The sequence below is a fragment of the Sphaerodactylus townsendi genome, linkage group LG03 (assembly GCF_021028975.2).
Source record: "Sphaerodactylus townsendi isolate TG3544 linkage group LG03, MPM_Stown_v2.3, whole genome shotgun sequence".
NCBI lineage: Eukaryota > Metazoa > Chordata > Lepidosauria > Squamata > Sphaerodactylidae > Sphaerodactylus > Sphaerodactylus townsendi.
Genome location: NC_059427.1, coordinates 172,821,587 through 172,847,821, shown reverse-complemented (window position 1 = coordinate 172,847,821; position 26,235 = coordinate 172,821,587). Strand labels below are relative to the sequence as shown.

At 45.1% G+C, this 26,235-nt stretch overlaps 1 protein-coding gene across 5 annotated transcripts in view; it reads left to right on the top strand.

The window, feature by feature from the left end:
* The window catches only part of SPATS2 (spermatogenesis associated serine rich 2), a 64,014-nt gene extending 41,229 nt beyond the window's left edge, over positions 1-22,785 (top strand). For all 5 annotated transcript variants that reach the window (XM_048490374.1, XM_048490371.1, XM_048490372.1 and 2 more), the window contains 9 exons: positions 743-792; positions 2,360-2,621; positions 3,555-3,746; positions 7,292-7,427; positions 11,989-12,047; positions 13,654-13,763; positions 15,081-15,183; positions 15,848-16,056; positions 21,552-22,785. In XM_048490374.1, the coding sequence (XP_048346331.1) occupies positions 743-792; positions 2,360-2,621; positions 3,555-3,746; positions 7,292-7,427; positions 11,989-12,047; positions 13,654-13,763; positions 15,081-15,183; positions 15,848-16,056; positions 21,552-21,875 (1,445 nt within the window). In that variant the 3' untranslated portion in view covers positions 21,876-22,785. The remainder of the gene's footprint in view (positions 1-742; positions 793-2,359; positions 2,622-3,554; positions 3,747-7,291; positions 7,428-11,988; positions 12,048-13,653; positions 13,764-15,080; positions 15,184-15,847; positions 16,057-21,551) is intronic.
* The last annotated feature ends 3,450 nt before the right edge of the window (positions 22,786-26,235 follow it).

The following is a 26,235-nucleotide window of genomic DNA, read 5'->3' as shown; positions in this document are numbered from 1 at the left end:
AAGACCAGCTTCAGCGCCGGTGGACCAATGTCGCACCAGAAAGCTGTCCAAAGAGGTCTGTTTCTGACGCCTCTTGAAGATTTGTCTGAACTGGGGCAAGACATTGGCATTAAACAAGTTGCAGACACGGCCTGCAACAGCTTTGTCCAGGTGATTTTTTTCCACAAACCCCTGCACCTTACTGCAAATCGATGAAAACCGAGACAAATTTTTCACCGTAAAAATTGACGAAAACCGAAACCGATGAAAACCGAGGTTCCACTGTATACTGTCTCCCAGAAATATTAATTTTAATTGCTCAAAATCCAGTCTTCCTGGTATTGTGAACACCCTTTCAAAAACCCGTGTTCTTTCTACTGCCCCTGCCTCTGACTTACAACAGAAACTTGCAAACCTAGAAACGTCTTCCTTTGTGGTCTTGCAAAAATCCTTGATTTTCTGACATGAGCTCCTTAACCGTGCTATCTGTGCCTGGACAGAAGCAAACTTATTTCTTTTCTTCCCATTTGAATGCCATCCTCCCACATCAGGGTAAAACATCGGTGAAATGTAGCCAGTCCTACAGTATGTGTAGGATGTTGTTCTCAGAGTGAAAATTAGATGTTGCTGCAGAGAAAACATTAAATACACAATATAGGAGACATATCTGCTATTTGGTCTGTCATGCTTGTTTCTACTTTGGGTGTATGAGGAGCACATAAAGTAACACTGCTCATGAGTTGTTCTTTATATTAATTTGCAGGCAGTGCCAGTGCAGTATTGAAAGAATGGACAGTCACAGGCAAGAAAAAGGTAAAGTTGGGTTTGTACATGAAATCACAGTTTGTAAGGCGATAGATTGCCCTGGCTTGCTGAGCTGTTTGAATGACACCAATCCCTGCTAAGCCCATCTAAATAGTAGGGGTGCCATAAAAGTGCCAATGAGGTTATGATGATTGAGGCTGAGATCAAGCTTGGGAGACCTACACTTATCTCACCCCAATCATGGGTTCTTTTCCTTCCAGTGACTCCAGACCAGCTGAGTTCTCAAAGATTTATTGAAAAACAGAAATAAAAGAAATAAAACATAAATGCAGTTACAGAGATTGCTCAGATGAATACATTCTTAGGTTCTGTTGGGACCTCTTGCCTAAGAGGTGCTCCAGTTAGCTTAGCCCATGATAGTGTCACCTTGATCTTTGTTCTTAGTCTCCAAGAAAACTTCCCTCCTTGCTATGCGGTTCCCAAAACCTTTGAAGCATCTTCCTGTCCTGGGTAAATTTCCATGGCCTTTTGGTTTCCCCATCCTGCAATCAAATACCATTTTAACATGTAGGTGTGATGCTGCTAGCTTTACAGTACAATTCCATCACAGAGGACATGTGCCCAAAGGGTGACTTCTATATTGATTACAGATTAAAAGTTGCTGGTCTGCTGACATTGGTCTCCTGTGTGACCAGGTAGTTTTTTGAAATATAACTTAAAACACAATTCACATTACTGCCTTGACTATGCATGATTGTGGTATTGGGAAAACCTCAGCTGGAATCAGTTTAATACGTTTAATCCCACCTTTTCCCTGAAGTTAATCCTAGTTAGTTAGTCCAGAAAACTCTCTCCAGATGTACATGATTTTTACCCGCTTTTTAATAGGGATTGGGGGGTGGGGGCGGGGTAGTCTTCTGGTTTAAAATCCTCCATGAAGGGATGACAAGTCTCCATATAGTATATTTGCTTAATCCAGCCTCTCCAATTATACTCCTTGCAGATTTCCCTTATTTTTTTCTCACATATGATACGTCTTTTTCCTTGTCTCTCATAACCTGTTTTTCACCGACTATGGCTTCCTTCCTGGAGTACCCAGTCTCCAATGGCCTTGTCTAGTCCCTGGCTCTGTTTTCCCAGCTGATTATCTTGGCCAGCTAAGGCACCCATTTCCTTCCTCAGGTACAAGCTATCTTTTCTTCAGCTGTCTGCGCCCTCTTCTTTAATTGGAGCTGGGCCCTGCTTTTCTGGGGACCTTTTGCCAGGTGCCTGGTGATAAACAGCCTTATTGTAAATCTGTTATTATTATTTAATTAGTTTTACATGCCGCCCTTCCCCTCATGGGCTCAGGCCAGCTTCCGCACACCGGGAGAGACGATCTCATAGGTCGAGGTCTAGATAACCTGTCCCAGGGCAGCTTGCAGTCCTCCTAGTAAGCCAGAGGTGAACCTATGAAAGAGCAGTATTCCTGTTTCTACATCATAATATCTACCTGTGCATGGCTACCACATGTCTGATAGTTGGGTCTCATCCATCCTAAATAGGAACTTAGGCGTCACTTCAGGAATTAACTGTCTTTTTATTTGGGGGGGTGGGGGGATATGTGAAATTCTAGAACAAAAAGAAGAAACCGAAACCAAAGCCTCCTGCAGAGTCAAGCGCCAGTCTCCTTGACTCCAGCAAACCTGTGTCTACCGAAGAAGAACAGTCTGCAGCATCATCAGAGAAGGGCGGGATCAATGGTTACCATTTCAATGGCTCGGCCAATGACACAGAATCTGTGGACTCTCTCAGTGAAGGTTTGGACACTCTTTCCATAGATGCCAGAGAGTTGGAGGAGAGTGACCCTGCTGCTCTTGAGGTGCCCAACAGAGCTGGTTAGTTTAACAATTGGGGGAGGGGAGGGACTCACTTTTCCCTTTTTACATCTTCTTGTCAGCTATTGCGGTTAAATATTCATTAACCGTGAGAGTTATCCTACATTGTGGACTGCCTGCCACCTTTCTGCTGCTTGGCAGTTTTTGCAAATGCATGGTTAACTGGGATTTTTGGAATATCTTTGAAACTGTTGTGGTGTCCAGAGGGTGCTGAGGAATGGGAATGGGGGTAGGAGCAAGCTGAAGAATAGAGCCAGCGGATAATAGTAGTTAAGAGCAGGTGGATTCTAATCTGGAGAACCGGGCTTGATTCCCCACTCCTCCACCTGAGTGGCTAAGGCTTATCTGGTGAACTAGATGTGTTTCGGCACTCCTACATTCCTGCCAGGTGACCTTGGGCTAGTCACAATTCTCTCAGACCTCTCTCAGCCCCACCTACCTCATAAGCTGTCTGTTGTGGGGAGAGGAAGGGAAAGGAGCTTGTAGGCCACCTTGAGTCTCCTTACAGGACAGAAAGGTGAGATATAAATCCAAAATCATCTTCTTCTACTACTTATAAATGTCTAGCTTTGACTTAACCCCATGAAGTCTTCCTTGAAGGTATAAGCCCTAGACCACATGGAGAAGCAAGCTAGGGCAACCGGAAGATTCAAATTAGGTGGGCATATTTAAAGCCTATTGCTGGGTTTGGAGCCACGTTATAGATGGAGACTGGGTTAAACCTTCGGAAAACTTATTTGGTTAAGTGTGACCAATGCATATTTGTATTTGTGTGTGTCTGTGAATGTGTGTTATCTGCTATTTTGACCCTATGTGTTTTTTCTGATGTTTGAACTGGGATGTGTGTGTGTGTGTGTGTGTGTGTGTTATCTGCTAGTTTGACCCTATGTGTTTTTTCTGATGTTTGAACTGGGATATTTTTTCCCTCCTCAGCAACTCTGGAGTTAGAAAACCGCCTAGCAGACTTCAGTCCAAAGTCTGCACAGAATGCCCAGTCTCTCAGAGTTCATCCTGAATTCAGGAGCCCCAGCAAGCCGTTCTCCAGATCAAACAATCAGTCCACTGTTCCTTCATCACTAGCAGTGCTAGAAGAGGTCTGTGTGTCCTCTGGAAACAAAAAGCTAGGTAAGCTGGAGAGCATCTGTGGTTACTGCCCGGGTTCTGTTGCTCATCTGGCTTTGCTGACCAGGTTTTGAACGGTTGCCAGCAGGAAGTGCGTCTGGCAATTAAGACCTATCAAGTTGTTTACCAGGATCATAACTTTTCCAGTGTACTTTATTTCTTGAGCCTGTATGGTGTACAGGATGCAGGACTTGGGTCACAGATAAATTGGTTCAGATCCCCGCCCACCATAAAGCCTGTAGTAGGTAAGTGGGGATTGGGCCAGTTACTCCATCAGGCTAGCATACACAAGAGGAACCCTGCTAGATCAGACCAGTGGCCCATCTAGTCCAGCATCCTGTCTCACACAGTGGCCAACCAGTTCCTCTGGAGAGTCAACAACAGGACACATGTTAGCATTCCTGTTTGTATGCCAATAAAGGCGTGTGCGTGCGTGCGTGTGTGTGTGTTAGCGTTAGCGTTCCCCTGATGTTTCCTCCTGGCACTGGGATTTAGAGATTGACTGCCCCTGAGCATGGAGAATCTCTCTAGTCACCATGGCTGGTAGACACTGGTAGACCTCTCCTCCATGAATCTGTCTAATGCCCATTTAAAGCTGTCTGTGCCTGTGATCAACACTACATCCTCTGGCAGCAAATTCCACATTTTAGTCACTAGGGATGCAAAGAAGTTTTTCCCCTTGTCCATCCTGAATCTACTGCCTATGAGCGTCATGGGATGCCTTTGAGTTTTGGTGCTTTGGGAGAGGAAGACAAAGTTCTTGTTGTCAGCCCTGTCCATGCCAGGCATAATTTTATAAACCTCTTATCAGATCCCTCTTTTTTTAAAGTTTGCTTTGATAAAATAAAAATAGCTCTCATGTGTGCTGCCCTGCGTAGAGGAATGACAACACAGAAATGTAATGGATAAATGTATCTATTTTTGTTCACGTCATTGAAATCGATAAAGCTGGAGAAACTTCGTCAGTTAATAATCTTATCTTCCTTTTTTGTGTATGCTTTAGCCACATTTCTTAACACTAGAAAATGTACCCACAACATTTTTCTAAACAATACATAACCTTTCATTGCCCTTTACTATTCTTCAGCTTTGGTGTAATGCCAAAAGAATGCCAACTACTGCATTAGATTCCATCGTTTCTGGGATTGTGACAGAGGCATAGCTAGGTAAATTGGAGCCCGGTGCAAAATCTGAGTTTTGCGCCCCCACCCCATGGGTGGCCGCTGTGATGCTGGAATCCACCCCCAAACAGCATCACTTTCACTGGTGTTTAAACTAGGGAGCCCAGATTCTCCTTTTAAATCCATCTGAAAGGGAGAATCCCCCACCCTGAAACAGCATCACTTTCAATGTTTAAAGTGGGGACAGATTCTCCTCTTTGCCAAAGGATTTAAAAGGAGAATCTGAGGAAATTTGGGGGGTGCCTGCTGCCAGGGGTGCAATTGTTAAGCTAGCAGCACCAAAATTTCAGGGTATCTTTAGGAGACTCTCCTGATGATACCACCCAGATTTGGTGAAGTTTGGTTCAGGGGGTCCAAAGTTATGGACCCTCAAAGGTGTTACTCCCATCTCCTATTAGCTCCCATTGGAAACAATGGGGGATGGGGCACCCCCTTTGGGAGTCCATAACTTTGGACCCCTTGAACTAAACCTCACCTACCTTGGGTGGTATCATCAGGAGAGTCTCCCAAAAATCCCTGAAATTTTGGTGCTCTAAGCCTAAAAACTGTGCCCCCAGCAGGCCAAAAACTGGGGGAAAAAACACTAAAAATACAAAAAAAACCCACAAGCAAACCTGATTTTTTTGCCACCCCACCCCACCCACCGTGCACGCCCAGTGCATCACGCACCCCCCAGCCCCATGGTAGCTATGCCTCTGAATTATGATCTTCTTAGAGAAGATCACAGCTGGTTTAGTAGTGTAGAGCAGCGGGCTTTAATCTGCAAAACCAGATTAGATACCTTATGCCTTCTGATTGACCTTGGGGTAGTCACAGCTCTCTCAGCCTCATCTACAAGGTAGTCTGTTATGGGGAGAGGATGGGAAGATGATTATAAGCTGCTTGAAGACTCCTTAAGGACTTGTTCCTTCTCCCCCATGTTGGTAAAACTCACATGCCTACTCTATCTACTAGTGGCTGGTGCAAGACAACCCAGATCTGGACATCAAGGAAGGAAATAAATCATGTGCGAAGTTGCTGAGCAAATGTGTGCATACATACACGTGCGCGCGCACACACACCACACACCAGGCTGGGCATCTTGTTATCTGGCTCCTCTGAGAACAAACAAAAACCACTGGACTGAATATCTCTTTCTAAATTCCGTTTGAGTTCCAACTCGGCTTCCAGTTGGGCTGCCCCAAACTCTTGGAAGGCATAAAATGTTTTGCAAAGCATGGGGAATTAATTTGCAGAGCATCTCAAGTGGGTAAGAGTTCTTTGAAATTGAATGTAATCATATTGCCTACTAGTGGGAGGATTATTATTATTATTTATTAAACTTTTATACCGCCCACCCCCAAAGGGCTCTGGGCGGTGTACAACATAAACAACATAACTTAACAAATAGAGCACCCTTATAAATCTAAACCAAGATACAATATAACTTGGGCTCTAAACATTAAATAATTAAAACCATTTAAATGCCGAAATAGGAAATGTTGTATTTCTGTTGGAGAGGCAGATGGCACTTTGTCTCCTAACAGTTTTCCTGGATGCCCAAAATCTTTTAATGAGTTGATATCCCAACTAGGCAGTCTACTGCAGTTTTCTATCTAGTCTTCTACATGGATTTGGAATGCACCATTTTAGTTCCCATTATAAAACCACAGTTTCTGTACTTTTTTTCTCTTTTATCAGATTTTGTTCCTGAGCCAGAATTTCAAAGAGACGTAGTAGTTAATGAGCAACAACTATCCCTTGTGGTTTCTTTTTCGTTTCCACTATTCCTCTCTCTACCTGTCAGCAAGAAGGACCTCTAGGACCTCTGTGCTAAACATGGTCATTATCCACTGCTTCAGGAAGATGTGCGTATCCGGCTCCTGGCAGTGGCTGTTCACCTTCTCACTATAACAAGGGCCATAACAAGCAGCTCGTAGTTCAGCTTAGTAGAGAGTGAGTGCTCCAGCCATCCTTGGTGATAGAAATGAGCACGGAGATATGCTCTGTTGGAGATCTGAGGCAAAGAATCTCACCTTCAATCTTTCCCTTTAGGGGAACCTATTCTCTTAAACAGGTTTTAGTTTATTGGAGCAACACCTTCCAAAAGTTAGCCTCATTCACAGTTGGATACTTTTACCTATTATTATTCAGTGCCGCTGATTTATTTATTTGGGAAGATATTTCATTCCGCTGAATATCCAAACTTCAGCTCGAAACAAATGACAGCCAAAGCTGTGAGCGTTTTCCGCGACCTGTTGTTTTGCATAAGAATGCTTTGTGTCAAAGAGTGTTTTGAAATTAGGATTTTCTTTCTGGATTTACTGCGGTTTGGAAACTTTGTGTAGTCTAATGTTGTGGGGTGTTTTGTGTGGGTGTTTTGGATAGGTTCCAATATTGAAAAGTCTGTGAAAGACCTCCAACGATGCACGGTCTCGCTGGCTCGGTATCGAGTTGTAGTGAAAGAAGAAATGGATGCCTCCATTAAGAAGATGAAACAGGCTTTTGCTGAGCTGCAGAGCTGGTATGACAACACATGAAGAGGTTGAAATGTTTAGAAATGAAACAGGTTATGGTGAAAGGGGTGAATTCTGTGGTAAAAGGGGTCCTTTTTATTTTCATGTCCAATTATTACCTCGAGCACCTTTTAACTATAAAGTTGGGTCCGTATGAGTAGTCAGAGCTACTACATCTGGGATGAAGGTTACTTAGAAATGTTGGGAGTTTCAGGTGTCCATATTTTCACGATAGCATTTTAGAACTATAAATTCTGCCACTTGGCAACTGCAGCATTTCTGTGACTGTTATTCTTAAAGAAATCAAAGCTTTCTTCGTGCATCGTTTGGCGCCACTAAACCCTGCCTGCTTCAACTACCTTGAAACATCGTAGAAATTCCTTTAATCAGCATAGGTTTTGCGCAGGATCCAACCTAGCGTATATTTTCAAAGCTCTGCTCTAGCAAATCAGGCAGCTGTAGGTGTGTTTCTGATACAGTCCTAAGAAAAATGTTTTGAACACTGTTCATTAAGCAGGTATTTTTTTCTTGCTGCAGAGTTTGCTGTCTGGCATTATAATTAAAATTTGCGTCCACCATTTTAAAATTGGGGTTTGAGGATCATTTTTGTAGCTGTAAACCAAAGCTAATGGAAGTACAATTCTGTTTAATTACAATTCTTTGTGTGTCTGATACACCACCATCCTTCCAACGAACATACCTAAGAACAAAAGTCTCAAATATAAAACTGTGTGAGAACAAGAATTTGGGTGGTGGGGGTGGGGGGGACTCTTAAAGAGATTCTAACAAACTCAGCTTCTTAATATTTAGGGTTTGGTTTAGTTAGTAGAATCTGCCCATAGTATGACAATTCTGTATTCATACGGCCATCTCTGCAAATAGAAGGTAAACTGCTATGATCACCTATTATTGAAGTTGCACTTTAGCCACATTCTTTAACCCTAGGAGATGCATTCGCAATGTTTTCTACCTTAAAAATACCACCTCTTGGAACAGTGTGATTGCTTGCGGTTTCGCCCAGATGACTTTCCATGGCACACTTGCGTCATGCTCAGAAAGGTCACAGACCCAAGTGTTGTTCAATAGTTTTGCTCGGGTAAATCTCCCGGTTGCCATGGGAAGGGCGAGAGCCGAACCAGCAGAAACCAGGAAGTGCAGTTCCGTGATACAGGGATGTGAAGTGCCTGTTTGGAGCACAGCCAACGGAACCTCCTTAAATAAATGCCAGGCGAAGAAGGCTCTCGCAGCCAGGCTCTGTACACAGGGCTGATAAAGCAGTGAGGCTGCGGTCAGGTCAGTTTAACTTTCTAGCCAAGATTATCTTCCCTTTCCTGAAAGCAGGGCAGCTGCTGCTGTGTTAGGGAAAAGTCTTGTACATCCCCATTTCCAAGAACGGTTGGATGTGTTCAGGTGGTGCCAAATCCTTCTCTGTTTGCTTTTGGAAAGCTGATGCACGGCCTCCCCTTAACTGTAAAATCATTTTTTCTCCTAGTCAAGAGGTCAGATGGATAACGGCAGTACTTGAGTCCCAGGTGCCGCGATCAGCAAAAGAACATGCTGGTCAACTGTTAGAAGATGACAGAATCTGTATTTAATTACCAAAGACATTGGAATCACTTTTGGTTTATGAATGGGCATCGGTGATAGAAGGAAACACGGGGAATTAAGAGAATAAGTTTTCTAATATCTGACCCCATATAATTCACTAACATGCAAATTGACCCAACGATGAAACCTCAAACAATGGGCACGCAGGAGACTGTCCTGCGTGCCCACTGGTGGAGGGTTTGTCCTCGCACTCAAAACAGAACAAGAGGCTGGCCATCAAGCCCGGAAAGCCCTACTGGGCTTCCCAACGGCCTCCCCCTCCCCCGTCTGCCCTTCTATCTCGCTTCCTGCATGCCCTTTCCTCGACCTGCTTAAAGCCCTCCTGGTTCCCTCTCCCCATCACCACACCTAGCTTCAGCCAGGTCAAAGGCAACAGATCCCCCTCCCTGCTGGCCTTTGAAAAGCCCTCCTGCTTCCCTCCCTCTCAACTCCCGACCCAGAAGCAATCTGTCTGCAGCAGGGCAAAGGCAGCAGGCCGCCCTCCCCGCCAGCCCAGGAAAAGCCCTCCCCATTCCTCCCACGTCCCCGGTGGTGGGGCAAAGGCAACACACTGCCACCTCCCAGAACAGCTCTCCTGCCCCCCCCCCCCGCCAACACCCAACCTAGGAGCATACCACCTGTGGTGGGGCAAAGGCATCAGGACAGCATCCCCCCCTCCCCGCGTCCTGGAAAAAGCCTTCCCAATTCCCCCCCACACTCCAGACCAAGCCTGCCCCAGCAGGCTAAAGGTGCCAAATCCCACTCCCCTCCAGCTGCATAAAAGTCCTCCCACTGCCCCCCCCCATCCCAAATGCCACCTGCTCTGCCCCCTGCCCTGGCACCCTCCTCTCCATTCCCCCCCCCCCGCCCTTCCCCCAACCCACATAAAAACAACTACCCACCTGGCGCCGAGGAAGACCTCCAGTCTGTTCTGTCCAGCTGGGGCACACCCTGGTGTGGGTGTGAACACCTGGGGTAGGAGGAGAAAGGGGGCAGTAGCATTCCCTGCTTGCTCTTCTTGCTCTATGCCACTGGGAGCAGCAGTGGCATAGGAGGTTAAGAGCAGGTGCACTCTGACAAATTGAATAAAATAAAAGAATAAGCACATGATGTCAGTCTTATTTTCAAAACATGAAGTCATGCAGTGGTGTAGTGGTTAAGAGCAGGTGCATTCTAATCTGGAGGAACCGGGTTTGATTCCCCGCTCTGCCGCCTGAGCTGTGGAGTCTTATCTGGGGAATTCAGATTAGCCTGTGCACTCCCACACACGCCAGCTGGGTGACCTTGGGCTAGTCACCGTTTTTCGGAGCTCTCTCAGCCCCACCCACCTCACAGGGTGTTAGTTGTGAGGGGGGAAGGGCAAGGAGATTGTCAGTCCCTTTGAGTCTCCTATAGTAGAGAAAGGAGGGATATAAATCCAAACTCTTCTTCTTCTCCCCCTTGCTAGAGCCCATTTTATTTTCAGTTAACATGGGCTTTAGTGCCAGCCTTGTATATGCGCACCCATTCCCAAGTCTGCAACTTCAAAACTTGGATTTGGGATATCTTTAAAAATGCCAGATTGAATGGTAAATGGAGAGGTCTGCCATTATTCTGAGGAAGATTCACCACATTTTTTTCTCAGCGTATTTCAATACGTTGTTCTCCTGTCTTTGAACAGCTTTGTACAGCAGAAAGTTGTAGTTTGTAGGGATAGATCATTGGAGAAAATCAGCCAGTTCACAAGTGTGAGAGATGGCCCATTAGGCGGCCTGACCTCGAGAGGCAAAGCAAGTAGTATGCCAGGGGTCTGCAACCTGCAGCTCTCCAGATGTTCATGGACTACAAATCCCATCATGGCCAATTCTAAACTGTGGGAGAAAGATTTCAAGTTCACAGCATGTTAAAACTTGAAGGAAAATTATTATAAAATTATGTATAGATGGTATTTGATGCCAAAAATTTGACAAAGATGTATAAAGGTATGTCTAACTGAACAGATCATGGGTCTGCAACCTGCGGCTCTCCAGATGTTCCAATTGGCCATGCTGGCAGGGGCTGATGGGAGTTGTAGTCCAGGAGCATCTGGAGAGCCGCAGGTTGCAGACCCCTGTACTATGCAAATACCTATAAATAATAAATTCTAAAGTACTTTAGTTTAGTCAACTGGAAAGGACTTTGGAATGGCAGAGAATTGTGCTTTTCAAAACATAATCTGCCAGCCAAGCGGAATAGGGTGACTATAAATTATTCCATAACCATTAAGAATCTTGAAGTCTGCTTTTAAGCTTCTGTAGCTTTTGGGGGTCGGTGAAGTTCTGGGCCGGCTGCTCCACACATTTCCCCAGTGCTGTAGCAATCATAATTTGCTCTGTTGAGGAAGATGGTTTATATTTTTGGCTCTGTAAGCCAGTCTGTAACAGCCACCTGAAGAAGTGGGTAAAAAACAGAATTTACAAATAAAAACCTCCCCAGTGAAGGACCGTGTACTAGATATCGTTGCCTTAAGCTATGGGAAACTATTTAGGTATGTGTGACCTTGGGGGTGAGGAGGTGCCATCTGAGTTTATTTGGGGGAAAAAATACTTTGCTGCTCTGTGTGAAGTGCTCATTTTAAGTGACTGAAATGAGCTCCAGATAAGTGTGAAGATCCAGAGCTTGAAAACAAGTTTCTAAGGAAAAGGAAAAGCAGTGGATGGAAAGTATGTGTTGGATTTGTGTTAGCTCATACCTTGTGGGTTTTGGAACTGATTTAAGAGAGGAACTGCTCCAGAAACTTTGGAAAAGTTTGCAGCTTTCTGCTGCCATCTGTTGGTTTGGCTTCCACGGGCACTGATCCACTTAAAGTTGAAAAGATCACTGAACCGCTGTAGAGCTGGCTGCTCTTGACTTCACACACTTCCCACCGTCAGCTTGTTAGGCAACTTGCTTTCTGTCTCGACTGTGTAGAAGCTTTTCGTGGGAAGGGTTTCCTCACGCCTCATGTCTTTCCCTTCTCCCTAGCCTCATGGATCGCGAAGTCGCCCTTTTAGGTGAAATGGACAAAGTGAAAGCAGAAGCAAGTAAGGCTTTTACACCGTTTCTTCTTTTGAAAAGGTTGCAGTAGAATCTAATCCAGCCGTAGTAACAGGAGTCTGATCAAAGCCTTCCGTTTTCCGGACTGTAGCTTCTTTCAATTCTAAAACCTACACAAATGGGCTTATATGTTTTCCATGTTTTGTTTTTAAAATGCCCCACCTGCTTTGTAACCACATGCTAAGTACTGTTATTTATTAATGCAAACTGTGGAAAGTTGTGAATATATAGTTAGATGATATTTTGTGCCTGGTTTGCTGCCCTGCTGTAACTATTCTGGGCCTTATTTTTGCAGCAGAAGCCCGTGTGTGTGTGTGTGTGCGTGCGTGCGTGCGTGCGTCTGCATGAAGCAGCATTGTGGCATTTATTTATTTGGAAAGAATTGTACTGCCTCTCTGAGAACATGCCTAAGGCAGCTTAGAAGATTGAATAATAAAAGCAAATCGTAATTAGAAATAGCAATTAAAATCCAGTGTTAAAAGCTCAGCCCAGAGATCACAAAAGCAAACGTCATTCCATGTATCAGGATGGTGTGCCCTGTCTAGTTCAGCATTTGTGGATATAGAAGCCTCTTTGAATATGAAAGACGGCTTCCACAGAAGCAAAGAAGACCTGGAGCTGGAATGCAGCACTGGAATATCACTATCGGTGGGGAAACTTGCAGATAAAAGATACCGAATAAAATAGGTCTGAACTGCCCAGAATACCTCCTGCCGTATTCATCAGCATTCAAGATTGCTGGTCTTGTAACGGGAAGTATTCATCCTCTGAATATCAAGAAAAGACTTGGAGGTGACTGTAGTCATCCAGAAATGGGATATCCTTCCTCATTTTGGGTGGAACTGTTAAGTTACACCAGTACTACAGCAATAGCATTGACTGTTGACCTTCCAAACAGGTCTTGAAGCATAAAGCACTAAATGCCTTAAGCAAAACCTACCAAAGAGATGTGTCTTCCATATGTGCTCTTCTGAGCCCGGCCTCTAGCTGGGAAGAGCAGGGTGACAAATTGAATAAAATAAAAGAATAAGCACATGATGTCAGTCTTATTTTCAAAACATGAAGTCATGCAGTGGTGTAGTGGTTAAGAGCAGGTGCATTCTAATCTGGAGGAACCGGGTTTGATTCCCCGCTCTGCCACTTGAGCTGTGGAGGCTTACCTGGGGAATTCAGTTTAGCCTGTGTACTCCAACACACACCAGCTGGGTGACCTTGGGCTAGTCACAGTTATTCGGAGCTCTCTCAGCCCCACCTACCTCACAGGGTGTTTGTTGTGAGGGGGGAAGGGCAAGGAGATTGTCAGCCCCTTTGAGTCTCCTACAGGAGAGAAAGGGGGGATATAAATCCAAACTCTTCTTCTTAAGCAGCCTTAGAGGCAAAAGGTTTATACGGTCTGAAGAGAAAACTTAGAGATGGCTGTCTTGTGATTATTGAACTTCTCTATGGTTTTTGACTTTGTCCATCAAAGGCTAGATGGAGGCTCGAGGCCTCTTAGCAGTCGCTTTAATGGGGATTTCACAGTTTTTCCTACAATGTGGTGAGCTAGAAATGCAGGTGCAATAACATTTTGCGCTTCGCTTCTGTATATTTCAGTGGAAATCTTGAGCAGCCGACAGAAGAGGGCAGGGGCCCTGAAGAAGCTGACAGACGTGGCAGTCCGAATGTCAGAGGAACAGTTGGTGGAGCTTAGAGCTGACATCAAGGTGGGCGAGCTGTGTGAGCCCTCGTTGGGTGGTAGAGCTTGTTTTATGGACTAAAATCACCCCCTTTCCTCCTTAGTGTGGTAACATTGAAAACCAAGTTAAATTGGAGAATGGGGAAGGAACGTCGCTTTTATACCGAGGGCCTATGTCGTAGCCTATGAAAATTTTGTGTTGTCAATTGCCATAACTGGATATACGATTAATTTGGTTTTATTTGGTACTGTCAGTGGTTATTTTTATGTTGAACTATTGTGTGTTTTAATAATGTGTGTAAGCTGCTCTGGACCCGTCCTTCAGCGGGGAAGAGCAGGGTAACAAATTTTTATAAAATAAAAATGAATAAGGCAGATATGATGCCAGAAGTAGAAGCTGGAATCCCTGGCTTTTAATAAAATCCCTTAGCCCCGTATAGGTTCAGTTCAGCCCTTTTGTATTCCTCCCTTACCAAAGAGCCTTTTTATTATATGTAGGCCCACATTCAATTTTCCATATCTTATGTTAAGATGAATTTTGTGTAGCAGAACTGAGAAGAACCTCTCTGCCCTGTGAGCAGGGCTTGGTACTCCTGTCTGGATTGATACTAACAGGAAGTTAAAATAAAATTGCTTGGTTTCCACATATTTTGACAGGTTTTTTTTAAATGTCAGAATCTTACTGTTCTTGTTTGTTTAAAATATTTGTGCTCTGCCTCTTCTCTTGGTTCAAGGCCGTTGCACTCTGAGTTAGAGAGAAATGCCCATCAAAATGTTTTTGGAGGATCTTCTCTAACTAAATAGCAGTGTGTCTCAGATACATTTACTCTTTCTCCTTCAACCTGCAATTGTAGAGAAATACCAACTTTACAGTGTGGCTGTTAGGATTATAACAAGGTAATATTTTGAAGCATGAAAATGCAGCTAAGGTGCTACATACTGTAATTGTTAAGGCTTAATTTTAATCTGAGTTCAGAGCACCAGATATGCTTCCTTCAGCAGCTCTGATGCGTGCTACCTTTTTCCACCACCAGAGAGCAGAACAAAGTTATCGAAAAGTTCTGATTTTAGAAATGCAAGCTATTGTAACAGTTATTCCATCAGGAATTCCTCTTATGGGTTACATCGTTTTCCTACCTCATGGCTTGCTGCAAATGGAAATACTGCCCTGATGGGCTTTGATTCATATCTCCCTTGTTCCGCAGTTGATTAAGTGGGACGGAGAAAGAAGTAGACCCCTGTGTTGCCTTCTGAGCTTTGCTCCGCTTTAGCTTCTCCCCTCGAGCTTGTGAATTTGTCTCGCAAGCAACTGTGCTAATGAGCCAGCTTTTTGTCTCCCATTCAGCACTTTGTCAGTGAGCGCAAGTATGATGAAGATCTTGGAAGGGTGGCTCGCTTCACGTGTGACTTAGATGAACTAAAAAGGAGCATTGAGTCTTTTGGACAAGGTGAGTTAATTTAAATGATGGGCTGGAGTGGCTTCGGACCAGCTTCTGCAGCTCCTTATAGTAGTAGTTAGCAAGTGGACCCCTGACAAGTCCCACATTCGTGTGACAATCAAGCTGGAGTGGGTGAAAATCTGCTATTGATAATAGAGCATCCATCACGAGAACTTTCTACATAGAAACGGGTTGGATTTTTTGGACACCTCAACTGAAGAAGTCCTCCTTGGCATCCTGCTTGACTGTGAACTGGAGATGATGTGAAATGGGGCCTTCTCTGTGGTGGTGTCACTGGTCTAGAATTCGTTTCCCAGTGAAATTTGTATGGTAAAAATGTTAGGAAAAGAGAGAGAATGCCTGTTTCCTTCCAGTAATTATTGCATTTTGAGAGATCTTTTACTGCAGCCTGTATGTGCATGGAATATAATTAATATGCTGAGCTTTTAACATATGCCATTTGTTTCATGGGTGAGTGTTCCAAGTAAGGAATTGTCCATTCTACCCTTCACTTACATAGAGAGGCAAGCACTAAACGTTGCACAAGGTCTTGCGATAAGAACTGTGCTCAGTCATTCATGTTTCTGCTGGCACATCACTGGATCCAAGCCATCGAGTGGCCTGGGGCTACCGTGAGCTGTTTGAAAAAGCTTGCCTTGTGTTCCTGTTTCAGTTTCCCATCCGAAAAACAGTTACTCAACCAGGTCGAGGTGCAGCTCCATCACATCTGTGTCCGTGAGCAGCCCGGATGAATCCACCCCCACCCCCACAGTGTGTGCCTCTGCTTCTGCGCCAAGCCTTACAGCAGCCAGTAAGAAGCCATCTTCCCCAACAGAAATGCCGGCCAGTGTGGCAAGCCGCCCCTACCAGCCCTACCATGAGGTAATGACCTTGTTATGACAGTCTGTGTGGGGATTGGTCCTATGAGTGTGTGTGTGTGTATGTAACTTTTCTGCTAAGCTGTGTATGTGCCTCTTCCACAGGCAAAATAAATATTATAACACTATGTTTCTGGCCCCACAAAGTATAAATAAAGCATGTGCAAATATGTAAGCTAAAATGCAGCGATCAAACATAACAACACATACAAGGATCCAGTAAATGTAAAAGGTCATCAACCAGTGTTCTTAGAAACACACAAGAAGTCCACCTAAGACAAAGAAATGATTCCATAGACAGGTTTCCCGGTAGTTCCTCCCTGATTCGTAGAATGGAAGCTCCCACTTCTTCATTAGATGTGTAGAAAGGCTGTCTTCCCCAAAGCAATTGTAGGGATCACTGCCTTTGCAAGCTAAAAATATCACAATTCAGAATTATATACCAGCATATCAAGTATCCATTTTGGAAGTTATCTTCAAATAATTATTAACATATAAAGAATACAAAAATTTCCTTCAAGCCAATCACCAGAAGCTTGCAGGTCCAGGCAAAGTTAAATTCTTCCTAGGTGGGAATTAAACGGCATTAAAGATTGGTGACTAAAAGCGCCGGAAGATTGATTTCCACACTGAAGCAGGTTCATTTCCCCACTCTTCTATCAGCAGAGTTTAAAGCGGAGTCACTCTGGTAAGATGAGAAGGTTTATAGTCGTCTTGCACTCACTGCAGCCTCTTCCCACACTTGGAAAAGAATACTCTCCACTCAAGATGTTCTTTCCATAGGAAGGTTTTACCTTAGCAGTTACAAGGTTACACAAGTCTATGCTATACACGACTATCAAACTGTACAGAACTCTTCAGCAATAACAAAGTTCAACACACACAGAACTCAACTCAGACTCTATCTCAACTTAGCATAGCATGTACAATACATACATCCAACAGGATACTTTTCCCCACCCTGACATCAGCCTCTCGTTGGTCTAGAGCCGTGGTGGCGAACCTTTGGCCATGCTGGCAGGGGCTGATGGGAATTGTAGTCCATAACATCTGGAGTGCCAAAGGTTCGCCACCACGGGTCTAGAGTTATAGTTGAACTAACCAATCATGTTAAAGGTTAACTGTTGCTACTTCTTGCTCCTAGACTGACTGTCTCCAGCCTTTGGGTTTGCAAACTTCTGCTAACTTGAAATGACCCTTTTGTGAACTTTTACTATTTTTATATATATATCATGACATCTTCCACATGAAGCCCGCTGGGTGACCATGGGCCAGTCACAGTTCTCTCCAAACTTTTCTCAACCCCACCGACCTCATAAGGTGTCTGTTAGGGGGAGGTGAAGGGTAGGAGTTTGTAAGCTGCTTTGAGACTCCTTACAGAAAGTAGAAATCCAAATTCTTTTTCTTAGATCGTGCATGTCCACTTTACAGTAGGAGCATGGTAATATCAGCATGGCTGTCACAAAAGCTGAGGCCAGCTGGTTCTGGGCTTCTCCCAGCCAGCCTGCTGTTACACTTTCTCCCACATGCCAGATCAGAAGTCGGGAGAGCCATGCTTGTTGGCCCTGGAGTGATAAAATAATTGGGCCAGGGGGAACAAGATACTGTACAATAGGAATGCCCAGGGTGGTGGAGGAGGAGTTTTGGATTTATATCCCCCCTTTCTCTCCTGTAGGAGACTCAAAGGGGCTGACAATCTCCTTGCCCTTCCCCCCTCACGACAAACACCCTGTGAGGTAGGTGGGGCTGAGAGAGCTCTGAAAAGCTGTGACTAGCCCAAGGTCACCCAGCTGGTGTGTGTGGGAGTACACAGGCTAATCTGAATTCCCCAGATAAGCCTCCACAGCTCAAGCGGCAGAGCGGGGGAATCAAACCCGGTTCCTCCAGATTAGAATGCACCTGCTCTTAACCACTACGCCACTGCTGCTCCTGTGTGCATAACTGCCAAGTTACTTCCATGCAAAAGGACCAATTCCAATAGATCTCATTTGCCTACAGAGAAGGCAGGCTTTAGACTGAAGGGAAGAAACTTGATTTCACACTTTTTGTCTCCCAGCCCCCCGGTCCAAATCCATTTTCTAAAGTGATGCTTAAATCCAGCATTTTTGCAGTTCTCGGGCCTAAGCGAATCACGAAAGGTCTCCTGCTGGCATCACTTGTTTTAACAAAAGAATTCATTGTGAGGCTATAATTTTGTGCCATTTTCTTGCACGCTGACCCAGTACTAAATTTATTTATTTATTTATTTATTTATACCCATTTGGGGCCTCAGAGCAGCTGCGGCAACAACCCTCGGAAGCAGGTTTGGTGGCGCGGGTGCAATCAGCCCAAGCTAGCCCAGCAAACTTCCCTGGCAGGATTGGGATTTGAACCTGGCTCTCCTAGATCCTAGTCCAGTGGTGGCGAACCTTTGGCACTCCAGAAGTTATGGACTACAATTCCCATCAGCCCCTGCCAGCACTGCCAATTGGTCATGCTGGCAGGGGCTGATGGGAATTGTAGTCCATAACATCTGGAATGCCAAAGGTTCGACACTATGGTCCTAGTCCATGGGTCTGCAACCTGCGGCTCTCCAGATGTTCATGGACTACAATCCCCCTCAGCCCGTCAGCATGGGGATTGTAGTCCATGAACATCTGGAGAGCCGCAGGTTGCAGACCCCTGTCCTAGTCTGTCCCTCTTAACCACTACGCCAAACTGGCTCTCGAATGCTAAGGGCAGTAGATAATTTTCCAGCTCCTCTTGAAAACCAGAGCTTTGTTTTGCTGGTCTACTGCAGGAAAATCCTTGGCATTTTGGGTTCTTTTGTGTTGCATGTGGCAAAACTTTGCAAGTTGGTCAGGCACACCTGTGAGTTGACTACTCAGAGGTCAAAATATTCCATGCAGCTGAGAATTCCACAGGGTGGGCAGCAGCTTACTTTTATTCATTTGCTGTGAGGTCATTTCAGGAGCCGCGTGGCGTAGTGCTTAAGTGCTTGCACTGCCACTCACACGGTCAGGAGTTCGAGTCCCCTGTGGGTCAGATATTTTGGCAGCTGGCTCATGGTCAACTCAGCCATCCATCCATTCCTTGGTCGGTAAATTACCCCCTAGCTATGAGCTAGGGGGTAAAGAATAGCCGGGGAAAGCAATGGCAAGCTACCCCACAAAAGCGGCTTGCCTATGAAATCACTGCTTGCAGTGGTACCCCAGGGCCGAGCACGACTGAAGGGGAAACTTTACTTTTTGAGGTCATTTGCGAAAAGGATGGAAGCAAAGGGAGTTTGTAGTCAAGACACATTTAGCAGCACAGCAAGGGTTATGTGTCTAGCTGCTATAACTTCAGGCACCTTCAAACAAGAACAGGAGCACAAATGCACTGCCTAGGACTGCCAGGACTCTTATCTTGCTCATTACAGGAGTCCTAGAGGACTCCCTCCATGATATTTGGCTCAATAAAGCCAGCGTGGTGTAGTGGTTAAGAGCAGCGGACTTTGATCTGGAGATCCGGGTTTGATTCCCCACTCCTGTACATGAGCAGCAGACTCTTATCTGGTGAACTGGATCTGCGTGCCCGCTCCTACACATGAAGCCTGCTGGGTGACTTTGGGCTAGTCATGTTTGTCTCCGAACTCTTTCAACCCCACCTACCTCACAAGGTGTCCATTGTGAGGAGAGGAAGGGAAAGAGTTTGTAAGCCCTTTTGAGACTCTTTACAGGAGAGAAAGGTGGGGTATAAATCCGAACTCTCTACTGCTTCTACTTGAATTGGCCTAATGCTAGTGGGTGTGGGTGTATGGTAATCTCATGAATTAATGACCTCCAGAATGTTTTATCAGCATACACTGAAGGAACATTAACACCTTTATTGATGCATTGATTTTACTGCCAGCAGGAAAAGGTGGATTCTCTTGTACAGATGAAGAAGGCACATGCCCTAGATACCACAACACTTGCTCCAGATGCCACAGTAATGTGGCTTTGTCTGCTGAGAAGCTGGGTTGATCATAAAGGAGCCCAGAGAAACCCAGCAAGTGTTTGAGCCATTCTACCAGCAGGACTGACGATGTACCACAAACTGTTGGGGATAGCAAAAACTCCCAGTCACAGTAGATTTCCTAAATCAGTATTCATGTAGCAGTATTCATGTATTCAAGGAGCAGCAGTGGCATAGGAGGTTAAGAGCTTGTGTATCTAATCTGGAGGAACCGGGTGATTCCCAGCTCTGCCGCCTGAGCTGTGGAGGCTTATCTGGGGAATTCAGATTAGCCTGTACACTCCCACACATGCCAGCTGGGTGACCTTGGGCTAGTCACAGTTCTTCGGAGCTCTCTCAGCCCCACCTACCTCACGGGGTGTTTGTTGTGAGGGGGGAAGGGTAAGGAGATTGTCAGCCCCTTTGAGTCTCCTGCAGGAGAGAAAGGGGGGATATGAATCCAAACTCTTCTTCTTCTTCAGTTATGTGGTGGTCCACTGAAGATTGCTAGTTGAACAAAGGGTTTCACGTAGGGATTGGTAGGAATCCACCCACCCCCAAAGTCTGCACAGGCATGCAGACAATGAGCTGTCCAGGGCTGGTGGAAGCCATCATGGATCTCCAGACGAGTGCAGGTCTTAGGGTTGCAGTTCACAGATATTTGGCACATCTTTCACATTATTAATACATCGATGCATGGATGGATTGCCAAAAAAAAGAAAAATAATAGTAAGAAATGAAAATCCATCAGAAGCCACTTGATCAGAGAGCAGAACAAAAATGGAGGTTGGAGGGGGGGTGCGAGGAAAGGGCTGGGCAGAAAAGTGGGAGGAGGGTGGGATGATGCAGGTGTGGGAGGACACGGTTATGGGTGGAGGAAAGAAGGAGAGGGGAGGGAGGAAAACCCCCGAAGGGGGCAGTGTTTATACATTTACCTTGCCTTCCCTGCAAAGTGAAAAAAAGCTTGGGTTTTCCTGCACCTGGAAAACGTGGCCTTCCCCTTTAAAAAGCATGGTCACTTCAGACGCAGCGGTTCTCAACCTGTGGGTCGTGACCCCTTTGGGGGTCGAACGACCCTTTCACAGGGGTCGCCTAAGACTCTGCATCAGTGTTCTCCATCTGTAAAATGGCTAAATGTTAGGGTTGGGGGTCACTACAACATGAGGAACTGTATTAAAGGGTCGCGGCATTAGGAAGGTTGAGAACCACTGCTTCAGAGCACTTGCGTAAAGAAAAATCTAACCAAAATCATAAGCAGGGCACTCCTCACTGCAAAGCTGGCCCTTGTCTAAAGTTGTGCTAATTCATTAATTTTTTTTAAAAAAAAAAAACAGCAATTATAGTGTTTAGCAATAACCATTTTACAGATTTGATATGACAAACAGAAAACTGCTTATGAGCAAAATATCCACTAATGAAGTTAATGCTTTCAAAATCCATTAATCAGTAATTAGCTGGTCAGCCGACAGATTTCTCTTATTGATGATATGTTCCTGTTTGCCAGCTAAGTGTCGCTCACGTTGATCCATCTTTCTATTTCAGGGGTTCCAGGGTAACAGAAGACCTGGCCAAGGCTACAGGGCTCAGGGACAACGCCCCAATGGGGCCCTGCACTCCAATTCGAATCGGTACAGAAACAGGCCGTGGTACCAGTCCAGTTCCAGGTCCCGGCCTCCTCCTGGGAACACAAACCACCTCAGCCAGACTTATTCCCCTGGGACCAATGGAACTGGTACTGGCCCCGGTCCTGAAGCTGGTCCACCAGCCTCCAACACACAAGCGCCCGTGGGCTCACACAGCAAAGAAACCAAGGCTCTCCCCCAGCGGAAACCTCGGTCGAGTCAAAACGAGGGGGCCAATTCTTGAGGACCACGAACTCTCTCCGCCTTCCAAGACCGGATGACAGGATTGTAGGACACACCTAGCTAGAGATAATAACAAAGGAAAGTTTACACTTGCCGTCCCTGTGCCACTTTTCTTCCCTGATCATTCCTTGTTCCAGGAAAGCAGCATCCTTTTGCTTCTCCTGTTCCCGCCTCCTGCCCATGTGACGTGGGTCAGGCTGTGGTGAGAAAGTGCACCCTCATGCTGACAGGCCCGGTCTGGGCCAACCTCATTGCTGCTTCCTCCCCGGTGCTCTGTGGCTCCTCTTAATTCTGATGCCGTCCTTGAACCGTTGGCAGAGCCTCAGCCTAAAAGCAAAAGACCGAGAGAGGGATGTCTTCCAAGAGCCCCTTCTCTTAAAAGCTTCTGGAATACCACCACCACCCCCTATACATACTGCCCAATGCAGCTAGCCAGCAAAGTTATTCTTTGTCTCCTAACAGCAAAGTTATTCATGCTGGCAATGAAACAAATTGCTGTGAATTGCGAGCCCCAAATAAGAGATCTAAAATTGGAGGAGCCATAAGAGATACTGCTGGGGTGAGGGTTTTTTCTTCCTACATCTTGACTAAATACCACACTTGGGGAGATGGGGCTTTGTCTGCTTCTTCCACCAGAAAACAGAGACTACGTTCTCCTGAGAGAAGCAGCATTTGTGTATGTATGTCATGTATAAATTTAGATGTCCCCTTCTCTTAATGTTTGGCGACAGATGGGAGGTTTCGTTCGGTCACCTCCTCGCCACGATCCCAACATCTGACCCTAAACTAAATTTCTAGCGATCTAATTAGCAGTACTAATGCTAGGTGATCTCGAGCAAAAACAAATACCGCTGCAGTCTTTCTCTATCGTTGTATAAATAAAAAAAATGACATACATGTTTTAAAAATAAGTGGCTTGCTCTCTGCCGTTATTTCTTATTTTCAAGAGCTTGGGGAAATGGACACCTACCAAATTAACCAGACTTTTGACTCTCTCCACAGTTGTACTGCTTCATCCAGGTCAAATATCGAATGCATAGCTGGCAGGATTGGTATAATTTGGTGTCCTCACTTGGCTGCAGGCTTTCAGGCTAGGCACAATTGTGAGTCACAGGTCAGGAAGTGAAATTTGCAATTCCTCAAGTAAGACAAAGGCAGTTAAGAACATAAGAACTAGCCTGCTGGATCAGACCAGAGTCCATCTAGTCCAGCATTCTGCTACTCGCAGTGGCCTACCAGGTGCCTTTGGGAGCTCACATGCAGGATGTGAAAGCAATGGCCTGCTGCTGCTGCTGCTGCTGCTCCTGAGCACCTGGTCTGCTAAGGCATTTGCAATCTGAGATCAAGGAGGATCAAGATTGGTAGCCATAGATCGACTTCTCCTCCATAAATCTGTCCAAGCCCTTTTTAAAGCTATCCAGGTTAGTGGCCATCACCACCTCCTGTGGCAGCATATTCCAAACACCAATCACACGTTGCATGAAGTAGTGTTTCCTTTTATTAGTCCTAATTCTTCCCCCCAGCATTTTCAATTAATGCCCCCTGGTTCTAGCACTGTGAGAAAGAGAGTTAACCTTAAAAGGTGGTACATATTCTAGTCTTCACTCGGGGAGCTTCACACCAGAGGGAAAGCCATGAAAACAAGGGAGATATTTGCCGGAGGTAGTGGACCAAGTGATACTTAGCACTGGGAAGGCACATTACTGTTTCGAAAACTCTTCCCATAATTAAGTAATCCTTATAGCAGAAATCTCTATGAGCTTGTATTGAAAATTGGCAATTGAGGCCCATGGCTTTTGTAAGTGAATTCCCAGGGTGGGGGCGAGTTGAACTAAGCGTGTCCTGGTTTCCAGCTCTTGGCCATTACAGTACACCAAAACTCATAGGATGAGCATTTTTAAACTGTGGTGTGTCTCATAGTACTACCATGCTGTCAATTGTAATGTAGGATTGGAAGAAGATCTAGAGAGAAAGGCTGACCCAATTAGTTAGACCCTATTCACAGCAACTGGAAAATAGTTGCAAATGTGGCTCTTTCCTACGTTCTCCCCTTAGCCCCCTATGAACCCTGGAAAGGCTGTACCTGAAATGGTATTCTGTCACCGGCTTGGATCCAAGGGAGCATTTCTCCAGATAGAACTATTTCTGTTTGCAGCGTATGACTTTGGGGAGCAGGATTACAGTTCATGCCTAAAGCAGCTTAGATGATAAAACAAAGCATTAAAAATATCAGTTAAAATCCAGCATTAAAAGCCCAGCCCGGACATCACAAAACAGACCACTGGCAGCTTAAAATAACAGTATCCAGATTAAAATGATGTTAAAAGTTTCAACCCCTTAATTGCAGCTGAAGAAAACCAGCCCCTTAATTGCAGCTGAAGAAAATCACACTCTGTGGGTAGAAATCATTCCACATACAGAAATGTTTTGTTGGATCTAAGCCACTGAGTTGGATCGGATGCAGTAGCTGTGCAAAAGGCTGCTTGAAGCACCTACCTTCCCTCACCAGTCTTTATAAGCACCACAACAATGCTGCTAGAGTTTGCATGGACAAAGCTGCACAATGTGGGCAAAGGGAGAAAATGGGTGAACCCGCCCCTCTGAGACCCCTTCCGCACATGCAGAATAATGCACTTTCAATCCACTTTCACAGTTGCTTGCAAGTTTTTGCTATTCCACGCAGCTGCAAAGTGCACTGAAAGTGCACTATTCTGCTTGTGCGGAAGGGGCCCAACTAGTAAAAGATTCCCTCCTGCACCCTATTAGAGGCTCTGCACTAACCAACTTTCAAGGCTGTTGCCTGCACAAAACTGATTAGTCACAGAGATCTCCAGGGTTTATCAGCAGAGAGAAACTTTTCTGTCTCTAATCGATCACACAAAATATTAGGGACTATTTTGGTCCATTCTTTGGAGCTATTTTTTAATAGTGATTTTTATTTTTAACAACTACATACCACTGCTAGAACAATACACCACAAAACTCTATAGTGAACCAGTCATCCTCACATTTTATTTATTTATTTGTCACACTTCTATCCCGCCTATCTCCCAGGACTCAGAGCAGCATACAAATAATACATATAAAACCATCAGTACAATAAACACAATAAATAATATAAAAATAGACATTTAGAACATTACAAATAGCATAAGCTGGGAAACAGATTACAAGCAGATGACGTCAAATGAAACCAACATGGGGACATAAAAAACGGATGCGTGTGCCATATCCAGATGAGGACCAGATATAAGCATAAGCATTTTATTGTCATTGTGCAGGCACAATGAAATTTACAGCAGCATTCCTCGATGCAAACAATTTCAGACTCATACCCCATCCTCACTTTCCCCTTCCTCCATCCATCCCTACACAGCCCCAAACACATCAACACGAAGCCGCAGAGTTTAGCATAGCCACAGCTCTAGAGTAGAAGCAGTCTCTAAGCCTCTTTGTTCTAGTTTTTATAGACCTGTATTGTCTGCCGGATGGTAACAGTTCAAAAAGAGAGTGTGCTGGATGAGACGGGTCTCTCAGAATATTTTGGGCTTTCTTTAGGCTTCGGGAATTATAGAGTTCTTCCAAGGAAGGGAGAGGGCAGCCGATCTTATGATATGATCTTAGAAACAGGGATGCGCAGCTGGCCCAGGAGAAAACATAAACAGGAAAAAAATAACATACAGTTCTTTGGAATTATTAACCAGCAAACCAGACAGGATACCTGCATTAACTTTTTAATTGAAAAAAAGATTCCCTTTATTGAGCAGGGTGGGGGGGAACTATAAACGAATCCCACAATTACTAGGGAAATGAGTGCTAAAATTACCAATTTTGTCGTTGCTGTCAAGTCCGAGCAGACATTGGGTGATGGGGTAGGGTTTTCAAGGCAAGAGATGTTGGGAGATGGTTGTCTAATCGTAGCTAACAAAAGTTTTAAAAGCAAATCCTGTTTCCGCTTCTGTTGCCCTGCTTTTAGGGATTACCAAAAAGCCCAAATGGTCCTAAATCTCACCCAGAGATCTCACAGATTCTTCTGAGACCTCCAGCCAGTGAAGCCTGATTTGCTTTGTCCCAAGGGTGCTTTTTGAGATCACTAGGTGTGATTCTGTTAGTCCAAATGGCTTCGTGTGGGACATTCTTCTCAGATTCCCAGATGCTGGCACCGGAGTGCATCCTGAGTGCATTCTTCACCCCAGCAAACTGCAAGCTGTGCTCTCTTGAAACCAGATCCTGCCTGCAGCTTTAGCCCATCTCCAACGTATAGCTGCCAATTATTCCGCTTTCTGGCCCTGGTCCTGTTGTTGGGGCAGGTGTGACTTTTTAGAAAAAGAGCTGTGAGCAAACAACAGTAACCTTCAGCA